Here is a 24,172-nt window from a genome sequence, read left to right on the forward strand (position 1 = left end):
GAGAGAGTCCATATCAAAATGTGGACTTTTTTTTATGAGGGGCCTAGATCATCCACCCATATACAGTCCTGTTCCCATTTTCAGAAAAATGGAGGGGGCTGGGTAGTGTTATATGGTCCCTACATTTCTCCAAATCTTTGGACACAGTTTGCAGGGATTCAGTGCAAAAACACCCCAAATTTTGGGAAATGACATTGAATCCTCCACCTCACATGACCTGTAACAGTCATGTGGCCTGCCTCTCATGGCAAGTATGCCACACTGGTCCTATAATGCTGGTTGGCAAAATTTTGAAACAGTGTGTTAGTGAGCTTAGGAAATAATGACACATACCATGACATGAGTAGAGTGACACAACTGCAGGATCAGACTACGCAAGGCTTTCTTGTAGTCTGTAACCATGGATACACATAGGTTTACATAGGAACTGCACCAGGATATTTTTTTATCAAGAGTAGACGGCTGCCATGCAATTGACCTCCCTTCTTTGCTGTCAACATGCCTCCAATCTAGCTTTCTGCTGAATAGTGGAGTAATTTGATACTGACTGGTTGTTATGGATACACACCCTAGCAACTAATCTGTCCTACACTGCAAAGATCTTAAGCTTAAGGGTATGTTCACACGAGGTCATTACGTCCGTAATTGACGGACGTATTTCGGCCGCAAGTACCGGACCGAACACAGTGCAGAGAGCCGGGCTCCTAGCATCATACTTATGTACAACGCTAGGAGTCCCTGCCTCGCTGCCGGACAACTGTCCCGTATTGTAATCATGTTTTCAGTACCGGACAGTTGTCCGGCAGCGAGGCAGGGACTCCTAGCATCGTACATAAGTATGATGCTAGGAGCCCGGCTCCCTGTACTGTGTTCGGTCCGGTACTTGCGGCCGAAATACGTCCGTCAATTACGGACGTAATGACCTTGTGTAAACATACCCTAAGGCCAAAATGCACTGATTTGAGGCCAGAGAAAGGCCATAGAGGCTCGGTAGTGCTCAAACCTTGCTTTAGGTGGAAAAACTCTTTAAGATATCAATGATGTGAAGTAGATTTAAACCATTGCCGATATACTTTCTGTTCTGTAGGTGGTGTGGCTTCTGTCAAACTTGGGTGGTCAGTTTGGATTCTGGATGGGCGGCTCAGTCCTCTGCATCATTGAGTTTGGAGAAATCATTATAGACTGTTTTTGGATCACAATACTCAAGCTTCTTAACTGGAACAAATCGAGAAAAGAGAAGAAGCGACGGCCCGATTACTCCGATCCACCACCCACGGTGTCTGAGCTGGTGGAAGCTTACACCAACCCTGGCTTCCATCATGAAGATTTAGACCAAGTCACTATGCCTATACCAGGCACCCCACCACCGAAGTATGACTCTCTACGAGTGCAACAGATGGATGATGCAATTGAAGCCATATCTAGTGATGAGGAATAATAACTTTGATTCTTTAATTACGACTAACCCTCATTATTAATCAATCTGCGGCTACTCAATCATCACCTTCATGAAATCTACTTGTAACAATGGTTATTATTGCGGAGAAATATTGCAATTTTTTTTAACAAAATGAGACCCCATTACGGGTAATTTTCAGTATTTAACTACTCAAAAACTTTAGAATAAAGCTTATTTCCTTAGGGTCTGAAGCTTAGTCCACTATATATAGATGAGCTACCTAGGTTTATGACTGGACTACTGTCTACATTACATTGTGTAGACGTGAACAGTAGAAATATGGGACAATTGTGTTCCACCTAGAGGTCCATATATATTAGGGTGTGAAAAATCTCAGGCGCTAAGTAGCCAGTGTTTCTAGAATTTCCTGCTGCCATCTAACTTTTTGGGTTTTTTCCATTAACGTCTATGGAAGTTCTTACTGCCATCTACTATACCTACTCAACCCGGGGCCTTTAGTGACCCAACTGCCTTATGAAGACAACCCCTGTCAATATCCCCCTTTTAGTGTATACAGACTTTATAGATGGACATCCAATGCTCAGGAACCCCTTCTGTAAGCTACTGTAGACCGGATAGCTGCTGAGAAAGAGAGTCGCTCTCTCTGAAGGATTCGACCTGCCCACCTATTACATGGTTGACTATTTATTTAGATGGGTGCCATGTAATATATTTCTCGGATAGGATACTTCAAGGGAAATGCATGGCCGGACAATCACCCAGGGTTTCCAGTAACCGGACTTGCAGTGATCGAGTGATCGCCGGAGTGTCTGTTTTTAATAAAGGGATTGTCTTGATCAGACAACTCCTTTAAGGATTTGTTTGCCAGGTTCTTGCGGACATCAGGCATACTAGTTTATTTCTCCTATATTAAGGATATATTTAGCTTTCCTGTATAATAGGGAAATGCGTATACAGGTTGTAAATTAAAATGCCTTAATTCAACATCTGACAGTCTAGAAAGTCTCATAATTTGACTCTCGTCAATGACACAAAAAAATCTAAAAGGTCAAAAATAGCAACAGAAGACGAAGCAGAAAAAGTCAGTAATGTCTCCTCCTAGTAAATCGTGATAGTAGCATATGTTATATTACTTGGCTGTCTTCCGAAAACTTTTCTACATTTACTTTATATAAGATTTTTGTATAACCATTTGATATTCCAGAACATGTGATAATCCAGCACTTGCCAGTTTCCACCCCTTTGGTTGGGGGGTCTAGATATATTGGGGCGTATTTATAAGAGGTGTCATTTTGCCGATAGGTTTCTAGATGTTACATTTTCTTTGTAAATGTACTCTTTTCTATATTTCAAAATCCTTAATAAAAAAAAAACAAATTCTAAATCGAGCCCGTATCAGGTTCCATCAATGCCAGAACAAAGGACAGCACAATATCAGAAACTATCATGGTCAGCTTGGAAAAGCTTTGATTTACACCAATTATTTTAAAGGGGTTCACATGTAGCTCTACAAAACAAGAGAATAAACCATGAGCACTCGATGTATACTGTGAAATGTTGTGGGATATATTGCAGAGAGCAGATCTTGAAGACCATGGCTATATGGACCACCACGTCAGGGAGCCAAAGAAGTGTCCAGGACAAGGTAGGCGTGCATAGACCTCTGCGTACTCAGACGGGAAGGATATAAACTGAGTAGAGAACCCTACAGAACTTCTTCATGGTCTTGCCAAGACACAGCCTGGGGGCAAAGGAGATCGTTGTTGTAGACCTTCAGAAAATCAACCTTCAACACGAAGCCCAAGGTGTAGTAGACATTATGGACAGAAAGGTATCTTGGAATAAGCCCAACTACTACTGTACAAGCAAGTTCTAGAAGCCTTATGAGATAGATGGGTGGAGACCAGAAACCATCCCATACTTGGTTAAAGACTCAATCTTATTTTCTACACTATATAGCCAAAAGTATGTGAACCCCCTTCCAATTATTCAGGTGTTTCAGCCACCACCATTGAAAATAAGTGCATAAAATCAAGCACACAGCCATACAAACACAAACATTGGTAGTAATGTGGGTCTTACTGACGAAAGTGTCTAGGAGTATTAACAGCTCATCCACGACTACAGAGCGGGGCTGCCGAGTAATTAAGAGCGTGGTATGTAAAAATCACCAAACCTCTATATCACGCACTACAGAGTTACAAACTACCTCTGGAAGTGACTTCAGAACTGTGTGTCCGGGGCCTCATGAAATGGGTTTCCATGGTCGCTGCACACAAGCCTAAGACCACCATGCACAATGCCAAGAGTCGGCTGGAGTGGTGTAAAGCACGCCACCACTGGACACCGGAGCGATGAATTACGTCTCACTATCTGGCAGTCTGATGGATGAATCTGGGTGTGGTGAATGCCATGAAAACGCTACCTACCGGAAAGCATAGCGCTTACTGAAAGTTTGGAGGAGGAGGGATTAGGGCCTGTAACTTTTTTCAGGGTTTGGGCGCTTATTTCCAGGGAAGGTTAATACAAAAACATTTCAGAAAATTGTCGCCTCCAGCTTTGTGGTCGCAGTTTGGAGCTCAGCCCTTTCTTGTTCCAGCATGACTGTGCCTGGTGTACAACGCAAGAACCTTGCAGTGGCTTTTCATAGGTCAGTGGTGCCCAACTCATGTGTCTGCTGTGCATCCCATACCCCAGGGCAGGTCAGCTTTAGGGCTCATTCAGACGAGCGTAAAACTCGTCCGTGTGCTGTGCGTGGAAATCACGCTCAGAACACGGACCCATTGAATTCAATGCGGCTGTTCCCATATGCGTTACTTTTCACGAAGCGACAGTCCGTTGAGTGAAACTCACTGGATGTCCAGAATTGGTGCGTTTTCATGTGCGGTGCGGTGCGCCATTTGTTATCAATTTCATATTTTAAAAAAAATGCATAACGCAACGCACACGACCAGATTTACGTGCATTTTTTACGTACGTAAATCTGTCACGCTCGTGTAAATGTAGCCTTCTAGTGTGCCGTACACGTTTTGGCCCTGTTCACACAGAGTTTTTTTACATGTTTTTGATGGAAAACGCAACCAAAAAACTTCTGATTTCAATTGGAGGCGGAGGCGTTTTTTTCCCGTGAGCGGAAAAACCGTCTCGCGGAAAAAAGAAGCGACATGCCCTATCTTCGGGTGTTTACGTCTCTGTCCTCCCATTGACATGGGAGGCAGAGAACACGTATTTCGCTGCGAGCGAAAAACATTGTGAAAAACGCCGCAAACGGCATGCAGACGGAATTTTGAGGCAGAATTTTCTGCCAGAAAAAAACTCAGTGTGAAGAGGACTTAAGGGTATGTTCACACGGGCTATTTTCGGCCATTTTTCGAAGCTGTAAACGGGCCAAAAAATGGCTGAAAGATCGGAAGCAGAACGCCTCTAAACATCTGCCCATTGATTTCAATGGGAAATACGGCGTTCTGTTCCGACAGGGCGTTTTTTACATGGCTGTTTTGAAAAACCGGCGCGTAAAAAGACGAAAAAAGCCGTTTTTGGAGCCGTTTTTCATTGACTCTATAGAAAAACAGCTCCAAAAACGGCCGTAAAAAACGCCACGAAAAACACGAGTTTGATTAAAAAACGGCTGAAAATCAGGGTCTGTTTTCCCTTGATAACAGCTCTGTAGTTTCAGACGTTTTTTTAGTAAGCGTGTGAACATAGCCTAATGACCAGGCAGGACTGCTCCTCTACACCAAGTGCTCTGTTCTTTCTGCCCAAGCCCTGGCTAAATGTGATGTATAAACCTTTGATGTGGACAATGGCCACATTTGAGGCCTACACAATTTGACCACCACTGGATTTTGTAGGTTTTCACAAGGTCCTTTCTCTGAGCCGGATGATGGGCGGTTGAGAGGGGCACTGGGCGGCAGGTAGGAAGCCCGGCTTGTGTAATGTAGCCATAACCTTTGCTTGACACTTGCTGCGGGCACAACGCCCAGGATTGTTATTATCATTTTCGAAAGCCGTGACTAAAAATGAAAACGCTTCAAATAGTAACAATCACCAGTTCCACGTTTATTGGCCATCAGGCAGATGAATCATAACAAATAAAATGACAATTTCCACATTCTGCAAATCTTACATCACAGTCCGGATTTTACTGCGGTTTTATTCAAAGGCTTCGGCTAAAGCGACACTGCAGACAAATCCCAGCATGTGACATACTGTACATCTCAAGTGTTGGGGAGACAATCCCTACTGTTCACCCAACTCCCTTCCTTTGCTCCTGAAATGTATGTGGTAAGTCCCACCTTTATGACATATTGTAAGGATATCCCATAAATGACTGATCAGTAGGGGTCCAACCCTGGGGTCCTCTGCATTTTCTCTGCACAGCGCTGCCTCTGACCAGACACAGTGCATTGAACCGCAATACTGCCCCCATGACGCTGAGCTCCAGTAACTTGCATGGCGCCAGGTGAGGAGTTGCACTGTGCCGAGAATATATCCAATGAGGTCGCTATGCTTTACTAGCAATGCAGCCTTCATTCTAGTGATCATGAAGTCTCATTGGTCAGATTCTCGCCAATCAGTAAGTGGGCAGTAAGCACTGCTCTTCTTGGGATCGGAGAGATCCTAGGAATTGTACATCCCACAGATCAGTACAGCACACATTAAAGGGAGCATATAAAAATAAAAAAAAAGTCTGCTTTTTTTTTTTTTTTTCTTCCCCGAAATAGTGCCACGCTTCTCCTAAGGCTGTGTCTGGTATTGCAACTCATCCAATCCAAATTTCATGTAAATGGCACTGAGCTGCAATACTAGATACTGCCTATGGGCAAGAGTGGCGCTGTTTCTAGGGTAAAAAAAAAAAAGCAGACCACATGGTGACTGTGGGGTTTCAGTAACTTATAAATGAACTGCTTTGCTTCCATCTTTCGTAGATCTATGTAGCAGAGATCGTATCCAGAAGTTTCCCTCTCTGGGATGGAGGACACATAACTGCTCCGCCCCGCACCTCTCGTTCTGTGTTGGTTGCTGAGAGTTTATTCATTATTCCAACTGTTCGATTTAATGGGATATTCTAAAGGCTTGTAAAGAGAAAGAAGAATGTGTAACCGCGTCTTTATAACTAAATCTCATGCCACATTGTTTGCTTAGCCAAATCCGGAGTTATCACTTGACTTGCAAACAAGTGGTTAAATTTTAACCCTCGCTAAAAGTTGGCTACTTTTAGAGGAAATCATTGGAGGCGCGAGTTACTATAAATAATACAGAAACCTCTATAACAATCACTTTTCGCTACATTTAACTGGAAGACTTTAAACCTATCACCAAGCGACGTCTATGGGTTCTCAACCTATGGCACATGTCTTATTTGCAAGTGGTCCTCACACAGTCCTCATGCTGTGATTTTACTAGGTGGGGTACAGTGTATGATCCCACCCCTGGGGGTACTTAGATGGAACTTGAGTAGGAAGGTACATGGTTTGGAAACATTGAAGTGTAATTTAACTTTTGACATCTCAGTGATATGTCAACATGTCAGAAGATTTGATTGGTGGGGGTCCAAGCACGGAGACCCCTACCGATCGCAAAAACGAAGCAGCATAAGCGATCAGGCGAGCGCTTCTCTTGCTTTGTTTTAGCGATCAGTGGGGGGGGGGGGGTCTCGGTGCTCGGACCCCCACCGATCAAAACTTTTGACATGTCACTACAACATGTCAAAAGTTTTTTAAAAGTTAAGTTACACTTTAAGAAACACTGAGTTGGTGCAGCGGAATTTACCTATACATTGCATGTAGATTCACAGGAGCATTGAATGCCCCATTAAAATAAAACAAAATTGACACTTTGAGTGGATTCACATATTGTGTACTTGTTGTGGAATTTTGCATCGAAAATCCACAATAAAGTTCAGTACAATTTTACAGCTCTTGCACACGACCACGATCGGGCCTTGAAAAACGGTCCGTGTGTCGGACAGATTTCCCGGCTCGACCGCTGTACGGGTGAACGGGACTCCTGCCATCAAAGACATTTATGACGCTATAGTCCCTGCCTCCCCACGGAGCTGCTGTTCTGTACTGTATCATTTTGTTCAGTATGGAGCCAACGCACTGACGGTTTTTCACGGCCCGATCACGGACGTGTGCAAGAGCTGTAAGTGAACAAACCCCCAATCACTCACAGCGGTAAAAAATCTGCAGCATTATATAGGCATGCTGGGGATTTTTAGGTCCCTATCTATTGCGGAAATGTTTCAAATTTTCACCACAAATTTATCTTATTGCAATGCAAGGCAGATTTTGGTCTGAATTTTCAGGCCGATTCCACAGTGTAATTTGTAGAAGATGTGTGAACCTGGTCTTTAAAGGCTGTGTACACCTTTCTTTTAATAAATCAATGTTTTATGCATTTTTAAACAACTTTTAAAATGACTTTTATTTAAAAAATGCTTTGCTTTTTACAATACAGCTTCTATGTATCCTGTCTCAGCCGATTCCGTCAGTTCAGCTGAACTGACGGCTCGGCTGAGATCAGGTCCTGCGTGTCTCTTAAACACAGGATTCAGCTAATAATGTACTTAGATGTGATCGATATTAGGTAGATCCTGTGTGTTAGGCCGAATTCAGACGAACGTAGAGCACGTCCGCGTGACGCCTGTTAAAGCAACGGCCGTCACACGGACGCATGTTGTTTCAACCGACCCTGTGAAGGGTCCGTTGAAAAATAGAACATGTCCTAATTTGTTCAGTTTTCACGGATCTCTCCGTTCACTAAAGTCTATGGGGATCCGTGAAAACTGAACTCTCATGGGGGCACTTCGGACGTGAAAAACTTCATGTTTTTCACGACCGAGTTTCCCCACGTTCGTGTGAATCTGGCCTTAGAGACACGCAGGACCCGATCTCAGCCGAGTCGTCAGTTCAGCTGAACTGATGAAATCAGAAGAGACAGAACGATACAGCTTCTAGGTTCACAAGATACATAGAAGCTGTATCATAAAAAAATATATATATTTTTTAAAATAAAAGTCAATGTAAAAGTTGTTTTAAAAAAAAAAAGAATTCCTTTAATTTCCATTGCAGAGGTTCAATGTCAACCGGTGTCAATGCCTTGGGGACACCAAGGTCCCCTCAGCACTTAAAAGAAAGTCGTCTATAGGAAAATGGGCCAATGTTGAAATGAATGTTTCTAATTAGACAATAATGTATGTAGATTCTTGGACTGCATCATGTACATAGAGGTCATCATTAGATACAGCGGCATGGGAAGTGGATAGAGGGCCTACATTTTAGACCAGGGCCTACATTTTAGACCTGGGCCTACATTTTAGACCAGGGCCTAGGACATCCATGTTACCTCTCAGTTTGTACCTCTATTATAAAAAACAGAAAATTACCAGAATATGCTGCGTTGATGTACAAATGGTGCCGGCCCTGAAAAACTATTTTACATTTACAGCACAATAGAAGTTTAAGAGGAGGGGGGAGGGGTACGCTGCCAATGTGGCATATTTATAATCGAAAGGACTTGGAAAGTGACTCATGTGCCTTTTGTAAAAATTCTTTCAAAACCTATTAAACTTTCTATAAAACAGAATATAACCCCAGCCAGATTCTAATAAATATATTCATTTTTCTTTATATTTGGCAGTAAAGTTTACAGGAAATCCCATAATGCAATGACACGTTAGGCCACCGCAGTCCATTAACTCTACTGTGTCTGGTCTCCTGCGTACAGTCCCTCCATCCAGAGGGCTCATGGGTAGAGAGCGGCCATGCCACTTGTGAGGCCGGTTAGTACTCAATGTTTCTCATGGCTGCAATGGAGGAGGATATTTTCCTGGGTAAGGGTTTTGCAGCTTGTCTGAAGTCTTCAGGCTTGGTCTTCACCAGAGAGACGATTGTCTGTAAAGTGCGGGTGGGCTGCAGTCCCAGTGCGTCCATGACATTGATCAAATAATCTAGTAGGAAAACATAAAACAAGCTAAGAAGAGGCTAAAACAGAAGTCAAATGCTGTAATAAAGAGGTTGTCGTCTTTGGAGAACCTCTTTTCATGTGTAATATTAGGGCACAAGGAGGCGAGAGACAAGCACGCTACCATCTCGGACCCCTCCTTCCCACTTATACTATTATCCACTGCAAAGGGCAGCAATAATTCGGTGTGATCGCTGGCGTCCATGCATTACACCCATAAGCCCACCTGTAGGCTTACCTGTCTGATACCCGTATCAGACTATTGGGGGGGGGGGCGTATCTGTAGCTGGCACTCTAGGAGGCATCTAGCAGCATTCTTGTGATGTTACATGGGGTATCTGTGGCAAACTCTGGCAGGTATTTATTGGGGATCTGAATGTTTTTCACAGTACCCCCCAAGCTAGGAGTCATATTGTGTAATATGTTCCTTCCACTCTGGGGGGTACTGCACTTACGACAGCATTGCACTGGTCCTACAAATGTATTAACCCCTTCCCAACATCCGCCGTATATATACGGCGCATGTCGGGTTGGGGAGTATGGAGCGGGCTCACGTCCATAGAGCGAGTGTGTCGGTTGTGTGTTACTTCAGGGTAACGAGCAGGATCAATAGCCACCGTGCATTTATATGACAGAAACAGGGGGGCGGCCCCCTGTAATGCTCCTACGCCCCCCACGACACGATCAGGGGTTGCCGTTGGTTGGCATGGCAGCCTGGGGGCCTGATGAAGTTCCTCAGGTCCGCCATCATTGAACTCCTATGAAGCTCTTAGGCAGGGCTTCCTAGGAGAGTGTCAGTATCACGATATACTGCAATACATTAGTATTGCGGTATATCGTTTGATCGCTGGTTCAAGTCCCCTAGGGGGACAAGTAAAAAAAAAAAGAAGTGAAAAACAGTAATATAAAGGCTTTTTTAATAAATAAATAAAAAAAATGAATGTTCAAAAAAAAACAAAAAAAACCTTTTCCCATTTTCCCTCAAGCACAAAGTAAAAAAAAAAAAAAAAGAACATAACTGGTGTCAACGCGTCCGTAAAAGTCTGAACTATTACAATGTATCGTTATTTACTCCGCAGGGTGAACACCGTAAAAAATGTAAATTTAAAACTGCCATTATCACTGTTTTTTGATCACTTCATCTCCCACAAAAAATGGAATAAAAAATGATCAAAAAGTCTCACGTACCCCAAAATGGTACCAATAGAACATACAGCACGCCCCGCAAAAAATAAGTGCCCATACCACTCAATCGATAGAAAATTAAAAAAGTTCCGGCTCTCAGAATGTGTCGACAAAACTCAAATTTTATTTTTAACAATCAGTTCTTTCCTAGTAAAACTAGTAACACATAAAGAAAAACGATATAAATTTGGTATCGCTCTCATCGTATTGACCCGCAGAATAAAGTTAACGTGCCGTTTTTACCGTACGGTGAACGGCGTAAAAACAAAACTCCCCAAAAGATTGCGGAATCGCTGTTTTTTTCCTATTTCACCCCACAAATATTTTTTTCCCAAGTTTCCCACTACATTATAATGGTACAAGAAATGATGCAGTGAAAATCTACAACTCGTCCCGCAAAAAACAAGCCCATATTGATGAAAAAATAAAAACGTTATGCCATTTGGAAAGTGGGGAGGAAAAAACTAAAGTGAAAATACGAAAAATGGCTGCGGCAGGAAGGGGTTAAAATGGCCCTAGCTCCCATAATCAGAATGTCATTCAGTGTGGGGCCCCCGGTTCACGTGGAGTTGAATATGTGACGCGTTGCTTCATGCTTCACAAGGGTATAACAGTCTGTACAGGGGTCCCAATCTTTACCATCAGTAGTTATCACATACAATACCTGTCCAGTGTAATCCAGACACAATTGTGATCGCTCACCTATATCGGTTGCCAGCTGCTTGCTGGAGTGCGCTGTGAGGATCGGGATCTGTAGGGTGACATCACAGTATGTCTGCATGGTGGCTCTGGCTAGCGATCCTAGCCAATAATCAGCCATGTTGTCCAGTTCTGGGGTCTCTTCCCCTGCAAGGTACATAAAAGTCAACCCGGGACCCCATATGGCTTATAGTCAAACACAACTACCCCAATCATCCTAAGATTGATAACCGAGGCCATTCATGTCAAGTCTGAGAAGTGTTAATATTTGGCAACGTTTTGCATGTTTTCTGGGTGTATATTATATGGAAGCCTTTATACACTTGGCATAATAAACTTGGCAACGAAAAGTATTACAGCGTGAATAGGCGCAGGTGGAGTTGACCTATAAATCATCCAAGTGATCGATGCTCGCCGTCTCGCTAAAGATCAACATAAGGATTACTGTGCGCTCACCTTGTTCGGGAGGATAAGGCAATTTCCCAGCATGCAGTGCAAGTTCTAGAGCGGAGTCTTCTGGGGTTACAAAGGGCTCAAGATGCAGAGGAAGAGACATGAGGTACTGACCGATCTGAAAATACAAAAGGTGACATTACGGCTTCCAAACAGGTTGTCACATGGGAGCGTGGCATCTGTTGCTACTCTGGAAATTCTGCTGGTTTACAGAAAAAGCTGGATGACAACTCTTCTGGGAGCAGCAATATTGGTTGTCACCCAGCTTTCCCAGAAGCAGATATAATCAAGCAGTGAGTGCATAGAATGTGTAACAGCATGATAGAAGAGGACGCCCCCTGGTGGCTGTTTCTGTCACACACTTACATTACTGATGTACTCAAGTGGAGTGAGGCTGAATGTCGGCAAGTCTTCAGTTAACATTTCACCATTGTCTTCATATCCCCAGCTCTGACAATAAAATACAATACAAAAGATCAGACGGTGGATGCATTATATAAAGTACTTTCAACTTAAGGTCCTATTAAATGGGCCAATATGGGCGGTGAAATGGAGGACCGATCAACGAGGCAGCGCATTGATCGGCGCACGTTTGCTGCTTTCACAAGGAGTAGTGATTGGTTATGAATGGAGCTTGTTACTACGGTCGCTCTTCCTCATACATTTCCATAATGTGGTATATGTGACCACCGGTCATAGAGGGGGGAACCACTGCTGAGGGACTTAGCCCAGCAGTGCGGAAACATCTGCGCCACGTCGAGAACGAGGTCGCCAGTGCTCCTAGTAAGTTTCTGCTGGTGCCTTTAAGTCCAGCAATAAAGCCTGGAAGGAATGGCGGCCGAGAATAGAAGAAATAGTAGAAACAAGTACTCACCTCCATCTTGGGTACCAACAGGAGTTGCTGTTTGATCCTCAGAAAGACCGAATCAAATGCCAGTTGATGAGCGACCTGGTTCTGGCGCGTGAGATCGGAGCGGGCAGCAGCCAGAAGATTAGCATTGACTGCTCCTTTTTCCTGGGGACACAAAGCACGACGCTATTACAACTGAGATCTGAGCTACCCTATCCGGAGAACGGGAATCCCCTGACCCCCATTCTGCCTTGTGAGGTGACCACCACATCCAGGAAGAGCATGAATGGGGTGGTGGATGTGCATGGATTTCTCTATTGGAGTCAATGGCCTGTGCTTGGATGCAGCAGCAGGCGGCCCCCTGACCAGGTGGAATGGGGTTGAGGAGGTTGTGAGGGTTCGACCATTGGGGCCACCAATGCTTCAAAGAATGGAGGTGGATGCACTTTTTTGTTATTCCAGACGACCCCTTTAACTGTTCGTGAAAGCAAATTGACCCCCATAAAGAGAATTTCCATCATAATTAGGCCTGGCTGGGTCTCATGTCTGAGCGGAGGTGCTACACCACAGCTGGAATGTGTTTACCCGCTGTTAATACTTTGTACACAAATAGAAAACGGTTGCAAAGACCCAGCTGATTGCCGAGGACGACACCCTGGGAACATTGTCCCACTGAATAGAGGAGTGAAGTGCAGGCTGCGGAAGCATGGCATGAGCGGAAACTGCAGGAGCCGTGCCAAGCCGAGCCGTAGACAGTCACAAGTGTAACGGCCCTGAACAGAACAATCAGTTCCTAAACTAGAGGCTGGCAAAGGCCTCAGGAACGATTGCACATATTATTTGTTTATATACCAGTTTGTTTAAAAAAAAATAATGTGGGAATAATTCACCCGGTACTGCCCATTGTGGTCATTTCCTACAGGTGTCGTACTCACATAGACATTTACCAGAATTTCAGATTACGATTCTGATCTTCTGAGGTGATCTGGCAACTAGCCAATTTTTCTAGCCCCCAGCAATCAGTGGTTATTTGTCTAGCCATACCTTTTCCCTAAAGTGCCCCTGCAGGGGAAATGTAGTATTACATGCGAACATGTAATGCATGGACAAGATGTTTTCCGCTACAGGAGCTGCTGTTACAAAGCGCGCCTCTGTTCTGGCTCATAGAAGGGGGTCCAAAGCAAAGGATCCCCCTCTATAATGTTTAAATGCACTACTAAGAACATATGGACGGGGGTTGGCACGTCGTTTTTTCCATACGTTTACCGTATACGCAGTGAAAAGCTTCCAACGTATACATTAAATGAAGGCTGTGATAGATGCCGAACAGTGGCAACCGTCGCCTAAAGGCTATTATGGCATCCGTTCAACTTATATGTAAGGAAAAGCTTGTGACGTATTCATTAAAGGGAAGCCTATGACGGGTGCCATACAGTGGCAGCCGTCACCCATAGGCTCCTATGTTTAAAAAAAGTATACCATGTAGCATACTTTTTTTTCTTCTTTTTACTGGATCCCATTTTATAGAGTAGCGTAGTCTACTACGCTAGTCCATCGTTTTTTTTGTGATATACTAACATATACCCGGCACGATGGAGGCCATAAGGACAATCTTTTGGCCTCTGTTGGGCTAATGTAACCCTATGGACACGTTTGGCGTGTACGGTGGGCGTTTTCCAGATGCTAAATGTACATCACAAACGTGATGTGAACAGGGCCTAAGCTGGGCTGTGTACGTCAACAACTGACTCCAGTAGCAGGAAGCAGAATTGTGAATACAGCTCTGGGGCATGCTGCGACTCCCCATCAGTACAATCAGTATACGGTATAGTAAAATGTGTAGAATTGTGAATCTACACGTTAAAACACAAACCTAACAAAAGAGTTGCTAATAAGGAATTATTTCCAGAGATTTTCAGAACTGGAGATATGTGAGATAAAGTATTATATATATATGTGGGACACAGATTATATTTAGGTTGTCCATTGATAAACACTAGTCAGCCTCTCCCGAGCCTGAAGTGGCTGATAACAGGGAACAAAAAATTAGATTAACCCCTTGTGGCCCTGCACTGTGATCGTGTGGGCGCAGCAGTTGCGGATTGACAAGACGACGTTCTGCGGCAACCGGGCGTTTAACCTGCGATGACACAATCAGTAGCAATTCTGTTTGAATAAGACCTAAGGAGCCAGTCAGATTATCACCCAACAGTAACGGTCATATCAACAATTTCAGATAAACTAGTGTTAATAAACAGAAGACAATCGAAGAGCACAGTATTGCAGTGTAGAGTAGAAGGGTTAAAGAGCAGCTTCCCGAGCCACTTAAAGAGGCTCTGTCACCAGATTTTGCAACCCCTATCTCCTATTGCAGCAGATCGGCGCTGAAATGTAGATTACAGTAACGTTTTTGGTTTTTTTAAACGAGCATTTTTGGCCAAGTTATGACCATTTTTATATTTATGCAAATGAGGCTTTCTGAAGTACAACTGGGCGTGTTTAAAGTAAAAGTCCAACTGGGCGTGTATTATGTGCGTACATCGGGGTGTTTTTACTTCTTTTACTAGCTGGGCGTTGTGAATAGAAGTGTATGATGCTGACGAATCAGCATCATCCACTTCTCTTCGTTACCACCCAGCTTCTGGCAGTGCACAGACACACAGCGTGTTCTCGAGAGATCACGCTGTGACGTCACTTCCCCAGGTCCTGCATCGTGTCGGACGAGCGAGGACACATCGGCACCAGAGGCTACAGTTGATTCTGCAGCAGCATCAGCGTTTGCAGGTAAGTAGCTACATCGACTTACCTGCAAACGCCGATGCTGCTGCAGAATCAAATGTAGGACCTGGGGCAGGAAGTGACGTCACAGCGTGATCTCTCGAGAACACGCTGTGTATCTGCGCACTGCCAGAAGCTGGGTGTTAACGAAGAGAAGTGCATGATGCTGATTTGTCAGCATCATACACTCCTAGTCACAACGCCCCGATGTACACACACAATACACGCCCAGTTGTACTTCAGAAAGCCTCATTTGTATAAATATAAAAATGGTCATAACTTGGGCAAAAATGCTCATTTTTAAAAAAAAAACAAAAAACGTTACTGTAATCTACATTGCAGCGCCGATCTGCTGCAATACGAGATAGGGGTTGCAAAATCTGGTGACAGAGCCTCTTTAACAAAGGGATAGGGCTCCCTTTGTGACCCTGCTGTGAGTTTCGGCGTTGCAATCCTCAGGCCTGTCAATTACGCCGGCCTACACGCTAAACGTGTCCATATGGCTCCATTAGCCTGTGGGAGGCCAAAAGAGTGTCCATGTGGACTCCGTCGGGCCGGTATACATCGGTATACCTTTTTCTTTTTTTATGGAATAGCGTGGTAGACTATGCTATGTCATTCAACAGGATCCTGCAAAAAAACGAATACCGTTTATTATATACATTTATTTAACATGGGAGCCCATAGGTGACATCGGCACTGTACGGCACAAAAGACATCTATTAAACATTAATGAGCTTAACGTATACATTGGGATCTTTTCCTTTTGTATACGCTAAACGTAAGCCAAAAACGTAATGTGAATGGAGTTTAATATGGTGAGGCAAAAAAAATAACAAAATGTGCTGGCTCCTTAGACTTAAAGCGCTTAGAAAAGAAGATAACGCAGGCTATAGGGATGGGCTTCAGCTGGATGCACATCTGTTCTATCAATATCTGCAGATTCGCCATGCCTTACAGACGCAAGCTACCAGGGTTGACCTGGAGATATACGTATTGGGAGTGTTGGAATATATTGCGAAAGCGGCTACACCGAGGGGGTTGATCTCTTTGGTATATCGCAGGTTGTTGTCCGAACATCTGGGTGATCTTATGGCGCCTGTTAAAGCTAAATGGGAACGTGATGTGGGGCCTATTCCCAAAGATCACTGGGGGGATATACTGGCGCAAAGGCGATCCCAACTCTTTTTGATACACAGGGTATATAGGACCCCCTGGGTTCTGAAATCTATGGGATTAAGAACAGATGCCAAGTGTCCTCGGTGTCCGGAAGAAAAGGCGGACATGTATCACATGTTTTGGTCATGCGGGGTTCTGGGGAACTTGTGGGGGGAGATGTCAGAGTTAGTGGGGAGAGTGTATGAGGTGCAGATTCCAATAGACCCAATAGTGATGCTTCTGGGATATGTTGGAGATAAGGAGAGGGAACGGCTGGAACGTTTGGCTATTGCCAAAATGTTGTACCAAGTCAGGACGGGTATAGCTCAGCATTGGTTGGATGCGGAACCGCCTTCGATGCAGGAAATCATTGGTACAATCAATTACAAGGTATTGATGGAGTATAGGATATATTCAAAGAGGGGGGTCTATTAGGAAGTTCGAGAAACAATGGGCTAGGTGGATTGATCAGTCTGGATGGGCATCAGCGGAACTCCTGGCACTTCGATCGTCTCTTTTGGATTAACGTAGCAGGAGGGAGTGGTGTGAGTATTGAGGTCCGAAAGGGTAATACTGTGGTATTGGGCACTGCAGCTTCTTTGTAGGGGTGGAGTTGGTATAGGGGAATGGCAATAGTAGGTATAGGGAGGATATACTTGTGTGATTCGTAATTTCTGGTTCTGACTGTATGACTATAGTATGTACATGGAGGGGAGGGAGAGAGGAGATGGGCTGGAATAAATAGAAGCGGGTGATAACCTGTTGTAACCTTTGGTAATATAGCCGGCTGAGGGGTTGCGGGGGGGCGGGGGGGGTATATTGGGAGTGTTGACAATACATGTTGGGTCTGTGATGTACTAATTTCTTTGTATGATGACCAGTAATGCTGTTGTTATTTGTTGAATAAACTTGAACTGATTTAAAAAAATAAAAAAAAAAGATAACATATGTTATAACCGCAAATGAGTTACTACAGAGGGGAAAAAAATCCAGATCCAATGTGCACCGGGCCTTATAGCATATGGAGATGTATGTGATCCATGAGAGAGAGAAAATCTAATCAGTGATTGATGAAAGAAGATACATATCAGTAGAGCTGATCATATAATAACACCATTATTACATAAGAAAGATCATTGATTGCTCAGGAGGAAAACATTTGTCCTCAGCGAGTGTCAACTTTCACACCAGCGGTGCGTAAAGAGCAGAACTTGTGTTCTGCGGGTGGGAGCGGGGGAGTAGCCATAGGGGGTGCAGAGGTAGCAGTCACACCCAGGCCCTGTTGCCTGAGGGGGCCCAGAGGACCCGCTGCCCCATAAGTAAACACCAATGTGATAAATGGCCCATGGTAGGTGAGGGGCCCTGTTACAGATTTTGCATTTGGGCAAGTTACGCCTCTGGTGGGAGCTCACCTTCAACATGTACAATGTCTCCATCAGACTGGCAAACTCGGCTGGGTCCCCCTTCTGGAGGTAGCTGTATTCCTGCCATGGGTTTTTGCAACTCTTGCGCTCGGTGGCGGTTGTTTCCTGCATACCGGCGAGGCTGCGGGGGCTGTAGGACTCAGACAGGTGTTTACCGGCCGTAGACATGATCCTGTAAGAGGTGCGACACATAAAAGGATTAGAGAACACCAAACAAAGCATAAAAAAATTGTCACAACTTAATACTGTAAAAGTCCATCAATCCAGCATCCAATAGTCAGAAAATCCTGTTAACCCAACAAAAATTTTCGAGACAGCAGCATAGTCCAGCTCTGGATTCCCCCTACCCGGCATCAGTCGTGCTTCTCCTCAGCGGGTGCACATTAGATGCATTGTGGAGCAATATGTGGACATTTGATAGCTTGGAATTTCCAATAATCTGTCACTTTCGCAGATAAGCGGAACTTTTATTAAATATGGACTTGTGATCAGATAGAGAAGATCATTTCTTACTCACAAAATTCCTGCATCATAATAGCTTATGGTTATCTTGTGATCACATTAAAGAACAGTCAGATGGTACTTGGCGGTGCTTAAAGTTGTTTTTTATGTCCGACATTCTGTGCTGATTAAAGGGGTGAGAAGAATTCGATGGCCAATCCTCAGGATGCTCCATCAATATCTGTAAGGTGGGAATCCAACTCTCGTCACCCCCTCCAATCAGCGGTTTTGAAGGGGCCGCGGTGATCAGACGAGCGCTGCTTCCCCTTCATTCCTTACCTGCTCGTACTGTGCATCGCCGGCACACTTGTAGCGGCAATTCACAGTATCACAGCCGTCTCCTATTCACTTAAAGAGGCTCTGTCACCAGATTATCAAATCCCTATCTCCTATTGAATGTGATCGGCGCTGCAATGTAGATAACAGCAAAGATTTTTTTTTTGCCCAAGTTATGAGCAATTTTATATTTATGCAAATACGCTTTTCAATGGACAACTGGGCGTGTTTTCTCGTATTACCAACTGGGCGTGTATTGTGTTTTTACCAATTGGGCATTGTGAATAGAAGTGTATGACGCTGACAAATGAGCATCATACACTTCTCATCGTTCCCACCCAGCTTCTTTCACTAAAGACACACAGAGTGACGTCACCCACAGGTCCTTCAACCTTGTCGTCGGACAAAGAAGATACATCGGCTCCAGGCGTCCGAAAGGTTAATATGCTCATCTCTAGGGAGTTTACTATGCTTACCTGGAGATGGTGATGCTGCTGCAAATTCAACTGTACGCCTGGAGCTTATGTGTCTTCTCTCTTCCGACTCCAAGGTTGAAGGACCTGTGGGTGACGTCACGCTGTATGTCTGCAGTGAAAGAAGCTGGCTGGGAATGATGACGTCACCCACAGGTCCTTCAACCTTGACGTTGGAAGAGAGAAGACACATAAGCTCCAGGCGTACAGTTGAATTTGCAGCAGCATCACCATGTGCAGGTAAGCATAGTAAACTCCCTAGAGACGAGCATATTAACCTTTTGGACGCCTGGAGCCGATGTATCTTCTTTGTCCGACGACAAGGTTGAAGGACCTGTGGGTGACGTCACACTGTGCGTCTGCAGTGAAAGAAGCTGGGTGGGAACGATGAGAAGTGTATGATGCTGATTCTTCAGCGTCATAAACTTCTATTCACAACGCCCAGTTGGTAAAAACACAATACACGCCCAGTTGGTAAAACGAGAAAACACGCCCAGTTGTCCATTGAAAAGCTCATTTGCATAAATATAAAATTGCTCATAACTTGGGCAAAAATGATAGTTTTTTAAAAAAAACAACTTTGCTGTTATCTACATTGCAGCGCCGATCACATGCAATAGGAGATAGGGGTTTGATAATCGGGTGACAGAGCCTCTTTAAGTGGGAGAAGTCTGTAATACTGTGAACCGCCGCTACAAGTGCGTCACAGATTCATAGTACGAAGCATTGACAGGAATGAAGGGGAAGCAGCGCTCGTATGAGGACCACTGCCCCTTCAAAACAGCTGATCAGAGGGGGTGATGAGAGACGGACCCAGAGCGATCAGATATGGAAAACCCCTTTCATTTCATAACACATATTTATAGCAGTCTGAGCTCAATTTTTCTGTTACACCGCTCCAAATCTCCTACATAGGATTAAAGGAGTTGTCCGGTGGCCCAAAAATAAAAATAAATCCTCCATATACTTTGAGATATATGCTTAGAAATGGAGCTGACAGGGTAACGGTCTTGATGGCACGCCAACCCAAAACGGGAGGGGGAGCGTGCCCTCTGTCCCGTTGAGCTGTGTCGGCGCGTCATCACTTGGGAGACAACGACGGGACTTCTGGACCCACGTGACTGGGTCTTCAATCCGCGATTCAGAACGGAACTGAAAATGACAGTATATTAGTAAGTAAACCGTTTTCCCATATTTTTAATGGTTACGATTTTTTTTGGTCCTAAAATTCAAAAATTCCAGATCCTCCAGAATTGTTATTTCACGGGGAACACAAGTATAAGGAAATCCGACAGGTCCGCTTTAATACCCATCAATAATACTAATGAACTACAGTGAAATTCGATAATCCAGAATGTCTGATAATTTCTTGCACTGGTTAAAAGGGTGGTCCGAATTAGACAGAAACCCCTCCACTCCTGTCTTTGGGCTGTGTCTAGTATTGCAGATCATCCCTTTTCAAGTGAATGAGACTGAGCTGCAATACCAGACACAGCCCATGAACAAGAGTGGCGCTGTTTCACCTGAAATTAAAATCGACTGTCATTTCTAAGTAGGGTTTAAAACATAAAGAAATCCGTGGCTTACGACTTGGAAGGTTAAAATGTAGCAAACCGCAACACACCTTCTCAAAGTGCCGGATTAATTCTGACAATGGTGTCTGATATATGACGAACGGGAAAATAAGGCAGAAACAAATAGTACGGGTACACACAACATTAGCACAATACCGCAGGGACGCCACGTTTATTCCCAAACAGCAGAGAAAATATTGACATTTGACATTGATATGGCTGGAAACTGAAATGATGAAAGGAATCGGTGTCCCTACTTATAGCCGAGCCTCAGCTTAACCCTTTCATTCATTCCTCGATTAATAAAAGGAATCCAGTGAAGATGACCCTCTGATATGTAATCCATACATGTGAGAAGATGACATGGGTCAAGTCTGTGATGTTGAACCCCCACTGATTTTTGTGATATGCTGCTTGTTTTTGCGGGATGAGTTGTACTTTTTGATGGCACCATTTAGGGGAACACATAACTTATTGATCAACTTTTATTTGGAGGGGATGGAAAACAACTGCAATTTCGCAATTCTTTTTTGCATTTTAAATTTGCGCCGTTCGCCGTGCATCATAAATAACATGTTGGCTTTATTCTATGGGTCGATATGATTACGGCGATACCAAATATGTATAGTTTCTTTTTTCGTATTCGAAAACATCTGTCGATGTAGCCGTATGTGGGCTTGTTTTTTGCAGGACGAGTCATATTGTTAGGCCCCTGGGCTTCCATGGCAACTAATCGGCCCCATGATTTCTTCACGGGGCGCCGATGGGCTGATAGTGGGAGCCCATTGGGGTTGAATGGCATCTAAGGGGTTAAAGGCTATGTACACCTTAGACATTTTTATTAAAAGAAAAAATTCAATCCGTGTGTTTGGTGCAACTTTCAAAATACTTTTTATTAAAAATTATTTTAACTTTTTGAGATACAGCTGCTTTGTATCCTGTCTACAGAGCAGCTGTATCTAGAGCTAAGACCTGAGTGTGTCAGATCCGTGGGACTGACGGGTCCTGCGTGTGTCTGACACGCAGGATCCACCTGTAATCGATCACATCCTTGTTATGAACATAGATGTGATTGGTAAGTACTCGATCCTGCGTGTCAGAGACACGCAGGACCCGCTGACACTGAACCCGTCAGTCCCACGGATCTGATACACTCAGGTCTTCGCTCTAGATACAGCTGCTCTATATACAGGATACAAAGCAGCTGTATCTCAAAAAGTAAAAACATTTTTTTAATAAAGAGTATTTTTAAAGTTGCACCAAACACACTGATAGACATTTTTATTTAAAAAAAAAAAAAAGATTTCAAAGGTGAACATAGCGTTTAAACAGCCGGTATCAGAGTTTTTTTTTTATCCTGGCTGTTACACTGGGAGCTCGGCTGTCAATCAACACTGGCTCCTATGGTAATTCTGTGCTTGTGCGATGACCGTGATGTACATTTACGTCAGTTTGCAGGAAGGGGTGAAAGAAAACTTGTCAGCTCCACATTGGGGCACTTCTCATATAGCGGAAATTTTTTTAAAAAAATTTTTAAGTGACAGAACGTTTACACGTCTCTTCTTACCGGCTTGCCAGCTGCTGCTCGAAGTCGCCACATTGCCGTAACAATTCTCCACAAGTGGCGATGATCCTAAAGATGACAGACAGGGAAATGAGAATTGCAGAGAAGCAGAACATCTCATTATCTTTGATTGCTGTAGCAGTATAACACGTATAACTTGTTATAGCAGTTTTCATCAATGGTGGTCTGCGGGTTGGAATCTCCTTCGATCAGTAGAGAAATTATTCTGTACCTTATAACAACTTTTCCACTAACCCTATTTCCATTCTTATATAACAGAAGATTGGTGTAGGGGCGGATAAAGCATTCAATTTTTCTTGCCTCGCACTATAGTCTCGTTTAGATGTGTTGAGCAGTTTACCATCCATTCTGTAAAATTGCCCGGTCTTGCTGCTGTGTCCTAGAGGAATCCTGGTTGGGTGACACCGCCCTAAAGTGAAGCACTCCTAATAACCGCACTGTGTTGAGCATGCCCACTACAGTCCTTTTAAAGTCAATATGAGCATCACTGATAATAGCACAGATCCAATGATCAATAGAGTAAAGGGGGACTGGCAGTCTTATGAGCGTCGCACAGCTTAGGTTTTTAGTTCAGCGATTTGCGCCTTTCCAAAAATCTTGAAACTAATATTGACACTGGTTCAATTGACTTTATTGGGACTGTAGTGAGCATGCTCAATACATTCCCATTATTAAAAGTGTTGGTAGCCCCATTACTCTAGCAACTCACAGACCCCCATTGATGAAGTTTTAAAAAAACAAAACAGAGGCACAAAGTCCCAACCACATATTTTATAAGTGTTCTGAGACGTAAGCTGGCAGTCATTGATATTCGTCATTGCAATCTCTCACAGTCTAAGACATTGACTCTGTAAATTCTCTGGGACAGTACACAAACATTCTGTTCCATCTTCTTTGTGGACACAAGAAGGTGGTGTATGAAATAGTTCTGCTGATCCAGGTGACTGTTTGTACAATCTTATCTTGCATCATACTGCAGCGCCATTATACTTTGGGGGGGGGGGGGGGAGCAGGACGATAAATGTATGGCAATAGCCATGCCTCATCTACAGGGGACATACAGCTGCCAGAGAATGACTCAGTGACAATGGCAGATCACGCAAGATGATGGAGATCTGCAGTTGTCACCGGATGCCGGCATAGTCCCAGGCACTTATGCAGAAGGCCAGAAAAGACAGTCCCGGCGCCAGACGTCCTTCAACCTTCATATGGGAAGTACTGGCTTTACCAGACTTGTCCGTGTGAGTCATTATTGAGGTTATTGGATGGACGTTCTGGATTAGTCTATTGTTCTGTAAGGATCTTTTAGATGTCCGTGCCCATCTATAGGTATACAGGAAAGCCTTCGCTACGTTCACATACGGAGACGCCGGCTCTCAGGACCGTTTACCTGACGGAGTGCTGGAAAGCCGTCCAATCTTCCAAGAATAAGGAATCGGCAGGAACATTGTCCAACTTGTATTTCTTCCTTATTGACTGCAGCGTGTTTGTGAAATCGGACACGTATCTGGGAAATAAAAGCACAACAAGCAAAAAGCGTTGGAGCGGAGCCGTGACAGCATATTCACACCTGCATGTCAGGACGCTGCCAGGTAGTGAGCGGTAAGTAAGCAAAACTGGGCTTTGCCTTTGTTTGACAACAGCCATGCCAGTAAATGCTAATGATTTCCACAAACTTTCCCCCGATAAATCAGTCGAAGCTGAACGATCCTGGCTTATTGCCCATTTTGTAATGTTGCCAATTCCTACGATGTCTGGGACAAGGTGCTGACACAACAGAAATGACATTCATTGACTTGACACCAGTGACAGACTGCTGTGTGAGGAC

General features: G+C 44.0%; 2 protein-coding genes across 3 annotated transcripts in view; one reads left to right on the forward strand and one right to left on the reverse strand.

Moving 5' to 3' along the window:
• The window catches only part of SCNN1B (sodium channel epithelial 1 subunit beta), a 53,091-nt gene extending 50,363 nt beyond the window's left edge, over window positions 1–2,728 (forward strand). Inside the window, exon 13 of the mRNA XM_075831431.1 lies at window positions 1,088–2,728. Coding sequence (XP_075687546.1) covers window positions 1,088–1,438 — 351 coding nt within the window. The 3' untranslated portion in view covers window positions 1,439–2,728. The remainder of the gene's footprint in view (window positions 1–1,087) is intronic.
• A 2,730-nt stretch (window positions 2,729–5,458) lies between these two features.
• The window catches only part of COG7 (component of oligomeric golgi complex 7), a 39,787-nt gene continuing 21,073 nt past the window's right edge, over window positions 5,459–24,172 (reverse strand). For both annotated transcript variants that reach the window (XM_075830369.1, XM_075830368.1), the window contains exons 11-18: window positions 23,735–23,851; window positions 22,327–22,392; window positions 17,924–18,107; window positions 12,600–12,740; window positions 12,092–12,175; window positions 11,729–11,843; window positions 11,276–11,419; window positions 5,459–9,374 (exon numbers count right to left, since the gene is read on the reverse strand). In XM_075830369.1, the coding sequence (XP_075686484.1) occupies window positions 9,208–9,374; window positions 11,276–11,419; window positions 11,729–11,843; window positions 12,092–12,175; window positions 12,600–12,740; window positions 17,924–18,107; window positions 22,327–22,392; window positions 23,735–23,851 (1,018 nt within the window). In that variant the 3' untranslated portion in view covers window positions 5,459–9,207. The remainder of the gene's footprint in view (window positions 9,375–11,275; window positions 11,420–11,728; window positions 11,844–12,091; window positions 12,176–12,599; window positions 12,741–17,923; window positions 18,108–22,326; window positions 22,393–23,734; window positions 23,852–24,172) is intronic.

Source organism: Rhinoderma darwinii, chromosome 6 (assembly GCF_050947455.1).
Source record: "Rhinoderma darwinii isolate aRhiDar2 chromosome 6, aRhiDar2.hap1, whole genome shotgun sequence".
Lineage (NCBI taxonomy): Eukaryota > Metazoa > Chordata > Amphibia > Anura > Rhinodermatidae > Rhinoderma > Rhinoderma darwinii.